This window comes from Anabrus simplex, chromosome 2 (genome assembly GCF_040414725.1).
Source record: "Anabrus simplex isolate iqAnaSimp1 chromosome 2, ASM4041472v1, whole genome shotgun sequence".
Taxonomy (NCBI): Eukaryota; Metazoa; Arthropoda; class Insecta; order Orthoptera; family Tettigoniidae; genus Anabrus; species Anabrus simplex.
Window position 1 is genome coordinate 500,519,614 of NC_090266.1, and position 18,341 is coordinate 500,537,954.

Here is an 18,341-nt window from a genome sequence, read left to right on the forward strand (position 1 = left end):
TGTTTCTCATTCGTGTTATACCTCCATTTCCTGTCATTGATTGCTATTATAGTGTAGAACTTCGACTTTTATCCTGACCCAATCGACAACCAACCCACACTCTGCCCAACCCTGAGTTAGTCGGATGTTCATACAGGAATGGAGGCATCGTCCTAGAGGGTATTTTCCCCTGGGTACGGTACAGTAGCATGCTCGCCAGTATCGGTTTCAGGATGTTGCATGAAACTAGCAAGCCCCCTTCCGAGAAACAGTTCCAAATGTTCCCATCAGATTGTGCAACTCTGCAGACATTACTTAATTCCTACTTCCTCTCGCAAAAGTAATTAATTTCCATTGTTTAAATTTACAAATTTCATTTACGTTGCACCCATGTAGATAGATCTTACAGTGACTATGGGCTAGGAGTTGGAAGGAAGCAACTGTGGCTTTAATTAAGGCACAGCCACAGCATTTGCCTGGTGTGAAATTGGGAAAATGCTGAAAACCATCTTCACGGCTTCCAACAATAGAGTTGGAACCCACCATACCCGAATGCAAGCTCACACCTACGCGATCCTAACCGCATGGCCAACTTTCTGGGTAATTTCTTTTCCACGCCATACCAGACCACCCACAATATTTTCAACATCTTGCTTCAATCAAAAACAGGATGGCAAATTTTCAATTCAAGTGAGACAAAAATAACTGTGCCAGGCTGAGTGGCTCAGATGGTTGAAGCGCTGGCCTTCTGATCTCAACATGGCAGGTTCGATCCTGGTTCAGTCCGGTGGTATTTGAAGGTGCTCAAATACGTCAGCCTCATGTCAGTACATTTACTGGCATGTAAAAGAACTCTGGCACCTCTGCGTCTCCGAAAACTGTAAAAAGTAGTTAGTGGGACATAAAGCCAATAACATTATTAATAAGAATAACAGTAGTTATAGTGCATAATTAGCATCTTATTTCCTGGGTTGTAATTGCCAGATATATTACAGTTTTAGCAGGAATGTGGTTCATTACTTAACGATAATAGTTTCTTGTTATTTCTGTAAGCTATGAAAATGTGACACTGAAAATGTTGGTGCAACACCCAGCTTCGGATACCATCAGCCGTCACTGATATATATCATCATGCGCCCATGCGATTTTAAGAAGCGCAATGTTATTTTTATCAAGTAATAAATTAAAATTTGCCAGAATTTTCTCCAAATGGCTCCTAAAATCACTAGAAAAGCCACTAGTTGCTATCTTCACTAAATTACTAAAAACGACTCCAAATCTAGCAACTAGTCTCTAGAATAGACTAGACTGATGTGAATGAACACGAACATAGCATGCGAGAACGAGAGATTGACAGTCGATATACGCACCGCGATATACAAGTTTCAATAAACATCGCATATTCGCACGCATTTCTCGTATTAATAAATTTTGATATTTCATTTGAAAGTGGCCAATGAGCGAAGGTCTTCCGGCTACTTGCGTACAAAGCTGATATAGCGAGATTTGAAAACAAATGTTTGAAGTTCACCAAAAAATAAGCTAAAATCGGGAGAAATAATAGAATAAGTGGGAGGCAGGAAAAACTGTCGAAAATCGGGAGTCTCCCTCCTAAACCGGGAAAGCTGGCAGGTATGTAAGTTTTAATCTTCAGTGTTGCCTCTTTCCTACCACCTGTGGTACTACGGGAAATATGATCGATATCGATCAGTGAATTCCATCGAATTTGTACCGCATAAGACTTCATATAACACCCTGCTGTGCATCCAATGAACCACTCTAATCAAGCAGTCAGCTACTTGCACCTACTGTAGGAAGCGCGAGTTAAACAATCTTCTTATACCGGGTGTATCGGCACTATATCTACAAAAATCAGGGATGCTCTTCGTGTTATGCTAAGAACGATGGTGCAATCGAATTGGCGGAGAAAATTTTTCGTTTTGAGAAAATGAGGTTACTTTGTTACTTCCGGGTGGGCGATTCAAATTGACAAACTCGCTGTATTTGCTCTGCCAGAGTACAAGTTGCTGCCATGCTTCAGGGAAGAGAAGGGGAGGGAGAGGAAGTGGGGTTATGAGGAACAGACAGGGATAATGCCCCACGCACATGCACAAGTTTCCTCATTCAACTCGCACAGGATTGTCCTTGTCGCTTAAAGGCAATATCCACAGTTTATTTATTAAACAGCCGTAACACACTACAATTAATTAACTGTAATTAAGAGACACTTGTCAGTCAAGGAATGCACCAGATCGTTTCTCATCTCATCTGTCGGTCACAGTAACATTCTTTACTATTTAACATACTCAAAGATGCAACGCTGCGACCCTACGATTGTGTATTTCTTCACTCACAACAGGGTAAATAGAATGAAATACTGAACAAAGGAAACAATACCCCAAATGGTTTGATTACAGTAGATGTTCAATATGCACCCCTCCTACTTCGATACACAGTTCACAATGGTGTAGTAGTGGCCTTTGGACTCTGTTCAGGATGTGTGGGATGTGTCACGAACGACCTGGAAAGCTGTCTGTACCTATTCTTGGTACAAGTTCATTTTTTCTTTCTATGGGGTTACATATTAGTTCATTTGCGCAGAAAATTTTTTACACTGCCTACTGGGACTGGCAAGCAGCTATGCAAAGCAAAGCAAACAAGAAACTTGTTCGCTCTTCTGACGCACAGCAGAGGCAACGGCTGGCTCTCTGTCATAGCAAATACGGCAAGTTCGTCATTTTGAATTGCCCACCCAGAAGTAAGAAAGTAACCTCATTTTCTCAAAAAGAAAATTTTTCTCTGCCAGTCTGATTGCACCATTGTTCATAACATAAGACGAAGAGCATCCCCGAATTTTTTGTCGGTATAGTTCTGATGTACCCTTTATAGAGCAAGTTCTCACCACGTAGAGAGAGGAATCCCATGAGTTTACAATGGCCGGGCCGTCCCATATTCTTATGGGTGCAGACGTTTCTGAACTTTCATACAGAAGCGGTGAAATGACAGTACTGGGAGTGATGATACAGATGAAGAGAATGATAGTGATTATCTCCACAAAGAGACGTGGCAATCCAGGAAGATGAAGACAATAGTAACTTAGTATCTGTAGATATAGCAACAGCAACCACTCAGTCAAACTTACAGAGGGTATAGTGGTGCAATACATGATCTGAACATTACACGTGAAATTCCTTCACAGGTCAACCAAGTTTCAAAAGGACTTTGACAATGTGTTGGATACCTTTTTATTACTTCTTCATGACAAAGTTATTGAACTACGTGGTGAAAACTTGCTCTATAAAGGGTGTATTAGAACTATACCGACAAAATCAGGATTTGAGGCTCCATTCTAAAGTCCAGGACACACATTAGGAAGCCGGAGCCAGTGGTGAAGGAGGAAATGTATGTGCTTCTGGGACTTGTAATGTTAATGGGTACTATAAACAAGCCTTCCTAAACGACCTATTTAGTAAGGAAACACCAATTTTTGGACAAGTGATAGACTTGAGTGGAATCATGTTTTCCCACACGAAGCTGACCATGTAATATGCAAAATGAAAAGAAACTGGTGCATATAGTATGCATGTATAGTGTATATAACATAAATGAGTGTGTGTGATCTAATTACTGCATACCAGTGAACATATTTTATGTGCAAGTGAAATGTGTACCCACAAATTTATATTTACGCTACTGCTACAAGTCATTGGACCTTTCACTAAGCTATTCCACAGCATGGCTAGAGGTCTTGGTAAGTTGTCTGAATGATTTTAGTATACTGTCAATTCATTCTTGAGATATAGAATGTTTTGTGTTACACATACAGAATATTGAGTCACAGTGAATTTCATTATCACCAATAGACTGACAGGCAAGGAAATTAAGTATTGACTGGAAGGGTCAATGCTCACTGTACCGGGTGGTACACCTCCACGCCGCTAATTCAAACTTTGCGCCAGTTGAAACTCCTCTACTGGAGGAAGTCTGAACTTTATCTACTGTGTTAATTCTCAAGTTTCTCAGAAGATGTCCCTACTTGTAAATTTTGAAGTTTCTGAACTGGGTCGTTTTCGATGTATTTTTGTTTTGCCTGTAGTAAGAAGTGTGGACATTCTCTTCCAGATGGCACTACTGAAGAACTACAATTGTGCACCCTAGCGAGAAGTGAAAGAACTATGTTTTTGGAGAAATGTTGTGTTCATAAGTTTGTTCTTTGTTAAATTTCTTTCAGTTATTGTATAAGTTGGCAATATTAAACCTTTCTTTCCGCCAGTTTTGAATTTAACCAATAGGGAATTTCTGTAATTAATTTTCCACCAATAATGTGTTTCTTCTTCATCTTGTGTAGGGGTTTTCGTGGTTAGCCAATAAATTCTTGTGGGAGGGTGTTCTCATTCCTGAAACGCCTCGAACTTTCCACGAGGGTATATAAACTGCTGATTTTCGGGTCTCCGCGCCACTTCAGTAACATCTATCAGTGTGTAAAGTACGTAGCAGGGGGCGGGAAGCGCCTCTTTCTTCGGGCAGCAGTTCAGCCACCAGGTAATGGCCGTTTAATAACTTCTTTTCTTGCTAGCTCAGCAGTTTAACTCTCGGGGCAGGTCCGAAGCATTTCTACCATGTAACTTTTCCCCTAAAATGTAAAGACACTTAGTATCAATTCTATCTTTTAAACTACATATTGGGATAGAGAGTGCTTAACCCTCTCGAGCTCCCACTCATATTGCGTTGAGGTGAACTTATTTTCTCAACCGTTTCTTCCTTAATGTAATGTAAATTGTCTCCTTCTATAAGTCACCTCTCTAGTATGGGATTAGCCCTTGCAGTAACGGCCTAGTGCCAAGTTAGTTTTATATAAAGTGAATTAGGAGTGCAAGAACGCCTCCTCTCAAGTTGGTATTTTAGAGGCCATGTAATTGACCTGTTTCTTTACTTAATAGGCCTCAGTAGGTTGGGTATTTTTACCCCTGTTTTCATGTCCTCGGAGGACAACTTGAAAGTGGAGTTTGGTGTGGCCTTTGATAGGCTCGAACTTAAGAGCAGGTTGCTCTTTCTAAAATTTTGTTTTCTGCGCGCCTCGAGGAGGCTTTACTGTGTAATTGGGAGCAAGTGCTCCTGGGCATGATAGGGGTCTTCTGCCCCCTTGTTCAATTCTATATATCGTAAAGTTGGGCTTATAGCTCAAGAATTGTGAGTCTGGCTCTCGAAGCCCAAATCCTGTAATCACTGTAATTGTACATTTTCGAATTGTGTTTCGGCTACTGAGTACCTGTTCTATTTGTTATTTCTTAATCTTGAAAAGAAAATACACTGACTGACAGAGCAAATGCAACACCAAGAAGGAGTGGTCAGAACTTTATGCCAATTGCAGGGTAGACTGACGTCACTGAGGTATGCTCATGATGTGAAATGCGCCGCTGTGCTGCGCACGTAGCGAACGATAAATGGGACACGGCGTTGGCGAATGGCCCACTTCGTACCGTGATTTCTCAGCCGACAGTCATTGTAGAACGTGTTGTCGTGTGCCACAGGACACGTGTATAGCTAAGAATGCCAGGCCACCGTCAACGGAAGCATTTCCAGCAGACAGACGACTTTACGAGGGGTATGGTGATCGGGCTGAGAAGGGCAGATTGGTCGCTTCGTCAAATCGCAGCCGATACCCATAGGGATGTGTCCACGGTGCAGCGCCTGTGGCGAAGATGGTTGGCGCAGGGACATGTGGCACGTGCGAGGGGTCCAGGCGCAGCCCGAGTGACGTCAGCACGCGAGGATCGGCGCATCCGCCGCCAAGCGGTGGCAGCCCCGCACGCCACGTCAACCGCCATTCTTCAGCATGTGCAAGACACCCTGGCTGTTCCAATATCGACCAGAACAATTTCCCGTCGATTGGTTGAAGGAGGCCTGCACTCCCGGCGTCCGGTCAGAAGACTACCATTGACTCCACAGCATAGACATGCACGCCTGGCATGGTGCCGGGCTAGAGCGACTTGGATGAGGGAATGGCGGAACGCCGTGTTCTCCGATGAGTCACGCTTCTGTTCTGTCAGTGATAGTCACCGCAGACGAGTGTGGCGTCGGCGTGGAGAAAGGTCAAATCCGGCAGTAACTGTGGAGCGCCCTACCGCTAGACAACGCGGCATCATGGTTTGGGGCGCTATTGCGTATGATTCCACGTCACCTCTAGTGCGTATTCAAGGCACGTTAAATGCCCACCGCTACGTGCAGCATGTGCTGCGGCCGGTGGCACTCCCGTACCTTCAGGGGCTGCCCAATGCTCTGTTTCAGCAGGATAATGCCCGCCCACACACTGCTCGCATCTCCCAACAGGCTCTACGAGGTGTACAGATGCTTCCGTGGCCAGCGTACTCTCCGGATCTCTCACCGATCGAACACGTGTGGGATCTCATTGGACGCCGTTTGCAAACTCTGCCCCAGCCTCGTACGGACGACCAACTGTGGCAAATGGTTGACAGAGAATGGAGAACCATCCCTCAGGACACCATCCGCACTCTTATTGACTCTGTACCTCGACGTGTTTTTGCGTGCATCGCCGCTCGCGGTGGTCCTACATCCTACTGAGTCGATGCCGTGCGCATTGTGTAACCTGCATATCGGTTTGAAATAAACATAAATTATTCGTCCGTGCCGTCTCTGTTTTTTCCCCAACTTTCATCCCTTTCGAACCACTCCTTCTTGGTGTTGCATTTGCTCTGTCAGTCAGTGTATAACCTTGTTAAATTTTATCTTAACTTTAATTTCGTATTTTGAGACCTGTTCACCCCCGCACCTTCTTTCACCTCTGCACATCCACTATACTCCGTAACACTCACAATTAACAAAATGTACAGACAGGTGGAAACAATGGCAGGAGGGTAGTTGGAATGGGGAGATATAGGCTAAGTTAGGAATAAACCTGATGGATGAAGTTGAAACTGTATGCATAAATCTGCTTTGGTCGTGGGGTACTGTGAGTTGAATGGTTATTTATTTATTTATTTAGCGTATGGCTAGAGATACCGCGTCTATTGTTACAAGATCTACACTATATACATATGTCCAGATTGTTTATATAGTCTATAGCCTCTGGAGTCGCAAAAGCAAAGTCACTAGCGCTGCCATTGTATTTTCTAGTCCTGCATTCTTCGATGATGTGCTTCACTGTCTGTTGTGTAGCGCCACAGTCACACTCAGGCGTTGGGATTCTGTCCCACTTGTAGTGGAAGGCTGCACAGTTCCCGTAGGTGAATGGTTGTGGATAGGTTACTAAGAAAATGATGGACTTGGCCACAGAGGGAGACAGAGGTGACGGTGGCTAGATTCAGTTTTTAGTAAGAGGTGTGGAACTATTTTTACAAGTTGTTTTATGTCGCACCGGCACAGATAGGTCTTGTGGTGATGATGGGATAGGAAAGGGCTAGGAGTAGGAAGGAAGCAGCTGTGGTCTTGATTAAAGTACATTTTCCTGGTGTGAAAATGAAAAACACGGAAAATCATCTTCATGGCTGCCATCAGTGGGGTTTGAACATGCTATCTCCTGAATGCAAGCTCACATCTGAGCGCCCCTAAATGCGCGGCCAACTCGCTCGGTGGTGTAGAACAAAATGAGGCTACAGAGCTAGTTGCAAATAGAGGATTGTGAAGGCTCCTAGTTAATTCACAGTCTTGTAGACTGAGTGCTGAAAGGTGGAACAGTCTATGATGAAGATGAATGTAGCAATTCCACAAAACGTCCTTCATTTTAACCATGAGTCAGGCCACTGTTCCATGGACTAACTACTAAGGTTTGAGTTCAGTTTCAGTTTATCCCTGATCAGGTTCCTCCAATGATTTGAATGGCTATAAAATTACTATTTCTGTGGAAAACTAGGGCATTTTTTAAGATAATACTCTACTTTTCATTTATACAATTACAATTATTTTTGTGTGCAGGAACCGTTCATTTTTATTTATTTTCTTCTTACAAAATGCAGCCCTTTGTTTCTTTTTTTACTATGATTTTATGAGAATATCTGATTTTTATTTATTACACCTCACCTATCACTATTCTTTTCTTTTAGGACTGTGAAGAATAATCTTCCTTTACATGTTTTCTAAATGTAAGCACTGTCTCTTATTTTTATGTCACTTCATTCCATTTAATTTCTCTCCCATTTTTCATAATTATATTAAGAAAAAGCATGGTATGTGTTGTATGTCCGGCGCTCTCTTCTCGCTCCGTCAGCCAGCTGCACGCGCGCCTGTGTATCATTCTGCTAGCTTCGACGCGCAGCCCTCAGTGCGCGTGCCTGACCATCGAGTGTACTATAAATAGGAGCTCCCGGCCTGCTCACTTGCCCACTTGCCCCGGTGTCCAGCTCCAGAATACACCCTACGTCGAGCACGGAGGCTACTCCTCTTGAAAATGTGCTTCGACCAGGTGGACTGAATTTCTGGCAGTACGAGGTTTCACCTCTGGTCACCGCTCCCTTACCTGTTTCCGCTGCCTATGTCCCGTAATTCTTTTACAAGCCATTGTCATTCCCTAATTTATGCAAGCTCCCTTAGTTTCGCTAGGTGGAATTTCTTCAATCAATTGAACTTGCTTTTTAGGAATTCAGGCACTTCAACAAACATTTATGTTAGTGTGCCAGATAGTTCTCGACTATCAAAGTGTCAATTCACAAAGACTATCTTTTCAAGATAGAAGTGTATATAAAGACTGCAAACCTGTACATATTGTATAAAGACAGACTTTTCTCAAGATTCAATATTCCTCTTTGCTTCAAAATAAATTTCAGTTATTTGTGTAAATATCATAAAGTGAAGCAATAAAAGTTGTGTTCTGTAAACTTCAACCTTGGTTACAACAGTATGATATTTCAGTAAAAGAGTATGCCTTTAAATGAAACTTGAATCGCCTTACTAAGTTCTTAGTGAAGGTTACCTTCCTTCATTTTCATTTCTTGCGTCCAAATTTGGTATCCATGTATATTTTACTGCAAAATGGATCAAATCTTCATTTGACAGTGCTTGCAAAGTTATTAATGTAGAGTAATTTAATAGGTCCTATAATGACGAAAATAACACTCACTTTTTATTACAATGGTCGGGCGCGATGCCATTTGACAGTAAGGTCATGCTCGAGACCACTAACATTTCAGCCGGCCTTCACACAAAAGAATTACAGTAGAAGTCCGCTATAGCGAGTGCGGCATATAACGAGAACTCCGTTATAGCGGCAACATTTTTCTGTCCCTTCAAAATTCCTATATTAAACTGTGTATCGTCCTTTGGTTACAGCGAGAACCCTATCACTGGCGCATCCGTTATTACGAGCCATTAAGCGCGCGCGATTTCTCCGTTACCGATATTTATGCTCCCCAGCGATGATATTGCATGCGATCGATTACCTTCGGCATCGTTTCCTCGCCATGTGCACTAGCGATTTCTCTCGTCGACATTCGAAGGCGATGTCGGAGTCGATTAGTAATATCCGTCGACAGTTGTTCCGTAAAGAAAATTCGAAATGAAAGAGAACATATTTTCGTAATAAATGCGTAAATAACGTGTCCGATAACGGTTGTTAACTCGTTAAAATTAAGGCTGACTAAACGACCGCTTAATTTTGAGGCTAAATACTGCAATTAAGTAAGAATGGGATACACCTTGAGATATGGCAGAGTGCTTAATTGATTTCAGAGGTTGGTTTATATTTTGTCGCGTCTGGTTAAATTACGGAAAGGCTAATATGAAAATTTATAGCGAGAAAGGTATAGTTTCTCTACTGGCGCTTGAAGTGTGTTTTCATCATATGTATAGTACGGTTAAGTTAGGATACGTGACGCTGTTTGAATAAGAAAACTGAAACGTTTGCAACAAAATGCTATCGATCATCTTCGGTACGGTATAGTTTTCTCACTTTGTGCATTTGCGAGCTCTCTCGTTGACATTCAAAGGCGATGTTGGAGTTTATTAGTAATACCCATTGACTGACGTTCTCTAAAGAAAATTCGAAATGAAAGTGAAAAACACGTTTTCGTAATAAATGCGTAAATAACGTGGCCGATAGCAGTTGTTAACTCGTTAAAAATAAAGACTGAAGTAAACGATATCTTAATTTTAATGTTATATACGGAAATTAAGTAAGAATGTGATACACCTCAAGATATGACAGAGTACATCACTGATTTCAGAGGATATTTCATATCTTCTCGCGTCTAGTTACGGCTATTTACATGTAAAATTTTCGCGAGGAGGTTATTTCTCTACATACGTTTCAAATATGTTTTCATGATAGGCTACATATACGGTTAGGTTAGGTGACGCTGTTTGAAGAAGAAAGCTGAGGTGTTTGCCGCAGAAGTCTCTGGAATGATACCGTATTTCTCCGAATCCAAGACTTTTTCTTCTCAGAATCTCATGCGAAAACTCAAGGGTTGTTGCATTTGCGGCCTAACAGTAAGTTAATGGATACCACTGGCATCTACCGCGGTAACCACGCTGCTTCTTTTCACACGGGCACAGAACTCGTTGACAATAAACGACCGCCTCTTTACTACACATCGCTAGCCGCGACAACCGGTTGTACAGAGCCTGTGTGTTTCTCAAATCTGCAGAATGGCATCAAAGCCTGCGACCCTGCGAGCCTCAGTGGCAGAGTCATAACGCGTCTATTGTACTTGACGCTTAGTAAAATTAAGGTTTATAGACAGCAGGAATATTTTCGTGATGGATAGTCGTATTGTAAAGATACGTGGGAAAGGTATTGCCGGCAAATTTTCAACGGGTTCTAGTTGATATTATGATGCCAATTATAAGTTAATGTTTATTAAACACTCGGAAATGTAGAATAATTGTGCAGCCGCAAGAAAATACGGCATAGGCCTAACTAAAGCCAATATTTAGCGTTAGCGTGAAGACAAAGAGAAAAAAAAAATGCGTACTGTACAAAAAATACATTCAGTGGTCCGCAAACAAGGACGCTTTAAAGAAGTCGAAGATGAAATTGTGAGGTATGTGCACGAAAAAGCAAGGGCGGAATGGCCATACCGTGGCGCAATAAACTCGTTCGTTGACTTTCAACGTTCGCGATTAGGCCAATACATCGCTAGCCGCTGAATTTGGCCGAATCCGACAAGCGAGACGTGCGTGTAGCGGCAGCCGGTTATATCTGACGCTGCGTAAAAGTAACAGTTTTACAGACAGCAAGAATAATTTCCTGATGGATCGTTGTATTGTAGAGACGCAGGGAATAGGTATTGGCGGAAAGTTTTCAACGAGTTCTCTTCGGTATTATGATGCCAATGTTAAGTTAATGGTCCTTAAACCCGCGGAAATAAAGAATAATTGTGTGGCCGCCAAAAATAAAGAAGTACAGCGTGACGAAAGTCAATTTTCGGCGTGTAAAAGTAGTCTAAAATGCCTAGGGCTCCTGATTTAAATTTTTTGAAGGAAAAAGTGGGGTTCATCTTGGATTCGGAGATATACGGCACTATATTTTTTTCAGAATGAAATTAAACATACACCTTCACGTAGTATCGGATTACGAAACAAACAAGTAAGCCGTAGTGTGGATATCATCCTCGGAAACGCACGTTTTGACAAACTGATTGCCGTTTCATACCGATTTTAAAGTGCATGAAGGTTTTGCCGACTTTTATACAAAAATCGGATATAACGACAATCCGTTATAGCGAGTAAATTTTTCGCCAGCATGAATTCTCGCTATAACGGACTTCTAATGTACAAAGAAATAGGAGAATTTGACTGCCAATGAAATGACATATGAGTGCGTGTGGTTCCTTCAACCCCCTCTCTTACCACATATTCCAGATCGCGCCAGGAGGCGTGTGGGCAGGCAGGGAAGCAAGTACCTTCTCCTCTGTGCATGTTTGGTTCATGTTAGATCTCCTGTCATTCGCTCTCTCCCCTCGCTCTTCAGGTGTGTCTGTGTGTTATGCTTCAGCATGGATCTGACCAATGAGAGGGAGAGTGAAAGCTGGTACTAGGCAGTTCTGATTTCCTTAAATGAAATGAATATTTCTGTCCCGAGATTTTAATGAACACTAGTCTACACCAAGGACTGATGAACTGTGCATGTTATCAAGCCCTCTTACTTCAGTCAGTTGACTTTAGGGCGTTTAATGTCTACAATATCACCTTACATTTGACTATTTGTTCCTTACTAATGATGGCTTATTATTAAAATTTATATTAATACTAATTTCAACTGGCTGTTGCTAGACTAATGCAACCCTTGTAAGTCAGACCCTCTGACAAGGGTGGGTGGCATAATCTGTGTATGCGAAACTGAGTGTTAGTGTGGTGGACGATAGTGTTGTGTGGAGTTGCAAGAATGTTTGGGACAGCAAAGTCATTTACTCCTCAAGTAAAGGGAATTAACTGTGTTGGATTAAAATTCCTCGACCCAGCCAGGAATAAAACCTGGGGCCCCAGGGACCGAAGGCCAAGATGCTGACAACACAGCAATGGAGCCAGACAAACTTGTGTCCCTATATTCCTCGAGGTGGTGCAGCTCTTTTCAGGAACACCTCCAGTGGGGGATAGTTGCATATACAGTTGTTCAAGAAAAGAACGAGTGCATGGTATTATATTAGTTCCTCATAGGTACATTTTTTTCTCAGAAGCAATTGAACCAATAGATATGTTTGTATCTACATGGGAGGTGAATTGTATTTTAATAATAATTTGAACTGTGCAATTGTCGGGCTGGGAAGCTCAGGCGGTAAAGCACTGGCCTTCAGAGCTCAACTTGGCAGGTTTGATACCAACTCAGTTTGGTGGTATTTGAAGGTGCTCAAATATGTCAGTCTCGTGTCAGTAGATTTACTGGCACATTAAAAATCTTCTGCAGGCCCAAATTCCAGGATGTGATTAATTTCATTATTAAACCATACTGAAAGTCAATATATTAAAATTTACAACTAATTTATTGAAAACAACCTGTACAGTACTTTACAGTTTTCTTAAAAATTGAAATCTACCTGTTCAATACTTTACAGTCTTTATGACTGTACCGGGTGGTACATCTCTACGACGCAAGTTCAAATCTTGCACCAACTGAAACTCCTCTACAGGAGAAGCTCTGAACTAATTCTACGGTTTATCAGAAGATGTCACTGAGTGTTTTTGATTTGCTTTTGTTTTTCATGGATCAAGAAGTGTGGACATTCTCTAACAGATGTCTCTACCAAAAACTATGATAAAGCACTCTGGTGTAAAGGAATGTACCTTCTTGAAGAAATTTTGTATTCATAAGTTTTGTCTTTACTAAATTTTGTCCTGTGGTTTGTGGGTTGGCAACATTAATCCTTTCTATCTGCCTGTTTTGAATTTAGCCAATCACGAATTTCTGTAATTAATTTTCCTCCAATCATTGCTTTCTTCTTTGAATTTCCATGTGTAATTATTTGTCTACCAATAAAATTGAGGGGGGGGGGGGGTGTCTACTCATTCCTGAAAGGTCTCGAATTTTCCACGAGGGTATAATAACTGCTGATTTTCTGGTCTCCTGGCCACTTCAGTAACATCTAGCTTAGTGTGTGGATATGTAGCAGGGGGCGGGAAGCGCCTCTTTCTTCAAGCAGCAGCTCTTCAACAAGGTAATGGCCTTTTAACATCTTTATTTATTGCTAGCTCAGCAGTTTAACTCTTGGGGAGGGTTCGAAACCTTTCATATGTAACCTACCACTTTAAAATGTAAATTCCTCTTCTGTGTATGTGAAAACTACAAATCGCTTTCACTGTAAAGCGGGGATAGAGAGTGCTTTACCCTCTCGAACTCCCCTTCATTTTGAAATTGAGGTGACTACGTTTTCATAACCGTTTCTTCTCTTCCTTAATGTATTAAAGTTTTCTCATATGGGTCACCTCCCTAGCTTGGGATTAGCCCCTGTGTATCGGCCTAGAGCCACTTAGGTTTTAAAAAGTGTATTTAGGAGTGCAAGTTCTCGCCTCCAGTTCTTTCTGTACTTTGGGCCAGTAACTCATCCTGATGTTTTGTTTTCTTCATGCAAAGGCCCTGTAGGTTGGGTATTAGATACCCCTGTTTCACTGTATGTGTGCCTTGAGGGCAGTTAGGAGTGAAGTTTGTTGTGGCCTTTGATAGGCTTGTAAAATTGAGAGCGGGTCAGCTCTTTATGGTGTTGTGATGAAAGGGCCTTAGAGAGGCTTGAGATGTAAAGTGCGAGCAAGAGCTCCATGTAATTAAGGGTTTTCTGCCTGTTGGGTACATGTGGTTGTGAGCTGAGGGCTGAGGAATTGTAACTTGGGGCACGAATCCCAGAACTGGTAAGAACCCGAAAATCGGGCTTACCTTGTAAAGCTACTCTGGTACCTGATTTTGTTATTTTGTTATTTGTTATTAAGCTCAAAATTCTATGTTACCATTGTTAAGTTTTGAAAATATAACCTTGTTGAAATTTTAATTCATCTTTCAAACTTTTGTAGTTGAGACCTATTCCAGCCCGCACCTTCTTTCACCTTTAACTACCACGGATATCTCCGTAACAATGACTATGATATAATCATTCTATTAAGATTGTTATGGTACATGTTTCACCTGTCATAGCAGGCAACATCAGCCATAAATTCTACACGCTTAAGTCAGAGCTCAGGAATGAATGTTATATTTAAAATTATCCTTAGAAACTAGTTGTTTACAATGATTTACAATGATGTATAAGAACATTATGGTCATACTTTAGATTGTCTTAACGTTTCAATGGTTTATCATATTTGTGTTCCCATCTAATGGAGACAATGTGAAAATAGTATTAACATACATAATATTGACACTAGATTGACAATTGAAGTCAAATAGGAGTCAAAATATTTACAACAGATTTTTCAGTATGTTCAAGAAATCAATACACTTACCTTAAAATGATTTGTGGATTAGCTAAAATATTCTGTAGATTAAAATCTTCTCCTTGTTAAAATGAGAGTATTAATAACATTCGAAGTGAAAATGCTGGTTGGATAGCAAGTCTAGCTTGTGAAGGGTGCTGTAAAGTATTGAACAGGTGGTTTTCAATAAATTAGTCGTAAATTTTAATACAAAATACCAGCACTTCGGCATGTCCAAAAGCTGTAGAAGTACACTAGTTAGTGAGAGGTAAATCCAATAACATTATTATTAAAATTGTCTGATAAAATATTAAAAGCGAGGAACGTACAATACCATGTGCTCATTCTTTTTTTCTTCCGAGCAACTGCACCTTCTGCAACCACATCCCAGCCCTCCTGCCAATTTTAAATCTCTGGCTGTAATAGGAATTGCACCCGGTCTTCCTAGGACGTTAGATAATAGTGCTAACTGTTGAGCTACGGAGATGTACATTAAAATACTGTATAATGTTCTAGTATACTACATCCTTGCCTATGTAGGTCAACCTTCTGCTCTACATTTTTGTACCCAGCTTGGTCTAATAAACTATTTCTCATTTGTTCCTTGAATGGAAATGGTCAATGTGCTTTCTGACAAATGAAAAACTACAATGTGTAAACTGATGCTTTCTATTTTAAGAACTACAGAACTCATAGTTATCAAAGATAATCTTTATTAATTAAATTCTATATTCCACATAAGATGGATGGGATACTAATTTACTTACTTACCACATACCATTGCATCAAGTAGAGTTAATAAGGAAAATGATATTAAATAAAACATTCAATTTATCAGTATACAATTTATTTTTGGTACTTAAGGAGACTTTATTCAATATGAAAATAAACTTTGCATGCTGAAAAATCACAATTGCAATATGTCAATAGCAACTTGACTGGCATCACTTCTAAAGCAAATTTGAATCTTCATGTAAAATATGCCGAATGTGGATACCAATAGCTGCACCATAACTATGGAGTTCATTTAGTAAAATAACAATTTTTATTACATATAATTTGTATTTATGTTACAAATATATTCATTAACTTCACGCTAATATTTTTCAGCATGGTTTCCAGTAACATTTCTTGTGAAAAATCACTACAGTTTATCAATTATTGTAACTTGGAAACATTTCTTTTTGGGAATAAGGAACAAGACAGGGAATGCCACCAACATTGCTCACATATTTCTCGTTGGAACCTGTTCTCTGCAAGCTTTAATAATGAAACTTGCTCAGTTCAAGTTAACTAACATGTCATTAATATTTCCTCAGTTAGTCTTACGAATACCATTCAGTCACATTTCCACAATTCCACACACACATCCATTCATGCTACTCCACTCTCACCAATTGCCTCACTTTTTATTGTCAGCATAGCACACAACAGCAATATGCACAAGAACACAGTAACAAGGTCAGGTTTGGCATCATATGGAATTCAAGTATGGTGCTTCATGAGAAACTTGATGTTAAGTCTCTTTTCACAGTTATAAAAGATCATGGAGCATCTTCCAACACCACACCTGTCCACACATGCTTCAACACATGACATAGCGTAGATAACACAGACGGCTCGGCATTATGGCAACGCGAGTTGGGAAAAAAGCCTTGAAGCTCCAATTTCCTGCTACCTAATTTTATTCTTCTCTTTTTGAGGTTCCAAATAAATGGGTGTGATGTTTGATGGCTTGTATTTGCTATAAAGAGAAAAAAACCAAATGCACATTAGTCACATAATATGTAACTTATTAAAAAAAAAAAAGAAAGATCAATGCATTACTATATCATTATTATGATGTAGTAAGTCCTTCCAGATCACTTAAGAACTGTACTGCATGGTACATACTTGAAGTGGCAACTCATTGTAGTTCGCTCCCCAAATAGTGGAAGGACCTTCACACCATTTCAATCACAGTTCTCTCTTTGAAAGGAAAAAAAGGTCATTGTATGGTCTTTGAACACACACACAGTATCTATTGCCAATTTCAGGCAAATTAATAATGATGCTGATTATTTTCATGTCAGCATGGGAGAATAATCACTCACAAGGAAGTGCAGTGCATCCAGAATGTTTACGAACTCTCACTGCCGTAGCCTATTTGTAGAAGTTATTTTTCTGACAATATGCTGTAAAAAACTGACTTGCGCCATAAGAAAAGATGCAGAGTAAAATTAGTAAATTCTCACTTTCCCCCCTTTTTGTCAAACTATTTAACTAATCTGGAGATGTGGTGGGGGGAATTGCCTTCCATTTCTCAGAGCCTAGTATTACCATAAAGTAGGTTTTGCTGTAGCTAATACAAAAGTCCAAGATCAGAAAATTTTCAGGGATATTTCAGTAATCTGTAAGAAACTTTAAATAAATATTACAAGTACCTAACCATGTTTGTAAACAAGTATTATACACTTTAAACATTACAATAGACAAAAGCATATGTAATTGCATTAGTGGTATAGAGATGAAAAGGCTGGAATAAAGACACACTCACAAGGGAACATCCACAATGGTGAAGTCGCTGATCGCGATGAAACTTAGCAAACACATTGAGGTACATGTAAAAACAATGCCAGCATCAATTTTAGGCGCCAACATTCATTAGCGCGTTAACTAAGGGGCCTAAAAGTTGCGACATTTCAAGTTCTGCGCGATCAGCGATGAATGCCTGCTGGCCAATGCTAAGCCGGCACACACACTTCCCGTCTGGAGACACACCCTCTGCACCGCCTTTTACCCTCCAAGTGGTTCTCCCCGGCACGTTACCCTCCCTTCTCCTCGCGCTTGCCGGCTGCTTGGCTGTGGAACGAGACCGGCGCTATATTTTGCTTCTTTACGTACTATAATTATTGAAATCCTTTAAATCACATTCCGTTTCACACATAATGATAATAAATAACCTAAACGTATTTACTCATATTTTATGCAAATGTTATATTTTCATTCCTGCTAATTCCGGTGGGTTGTCAATTCGTGGGTACAACCCCGAGTTAAGCACCATCGGGTGTGGACAAACGTGGTATAAGGTACCGCGTCCGACCTAGGCTTAAATTATTATTTACGTCTGAAACACCTAGAAGCTGTCGGTAGTGTCATTTAGAGTGGACATACATATGAAATTTATTAAAATAAATCACCCACCTTGAAACAACGTTAAATATCCTTTTATTTAAAGAAATTACGTGCCCGGGTAGAGGATCTCAATGAATGTAATGAGATGTTGTACCTCGGGATATCAAAATATGGTTACAGGTCCAGACCTTCTTTTCAAGTCCACTCCCCTACCCCCATTTTGTGTACGCTATCAGTTGTGTCATAACGAAACGAAATCACGAACAACAGCAATTATAAACTCAGAAACTGCTGGTATTTCCCGTATTATGTACTCTGGTATAAGGAATTTAGATATAATGTTTTTATTTGTGCTTGTATTGAACGATGTATTTATGTTTTGCAGTGAAAGGCACAAC

The 18,341-nt window shown here is 40.6% G+C and overlaps 1 protein-coding gene across 3 annotated transcripts in view; it reads right to left on the reverse strand.

Moving 5' to 3' along the window:
• Window positions 1–15,667: 15,667 nt before the first annotated feature.
• The window catches only part of LOC136864197 (protein O-linked-mannose beta-1,2-N-acetylglucosaminyltransferase 1), a 652,704-nt gene continuing 650,030 nt past the window's right edge, over window positions 15,668–18,341 (reverse strand). For all 3 annotated transcript variants that reach the window (XM_067140873.2, XM_067140872.2, XM_067140875.2), the window contains one exon: window positions 15,668–16,573. In XM_067140873.2, coding sequence (XP_066996974.1) covers window positions 16,504–16,573 — 70 coding nt within the window. In that variant the 3' untranslated portion in view covers window positions 15,668–16,503. The remainder of the gene's footprint in view (window positions 16,574–18,341) is intronic.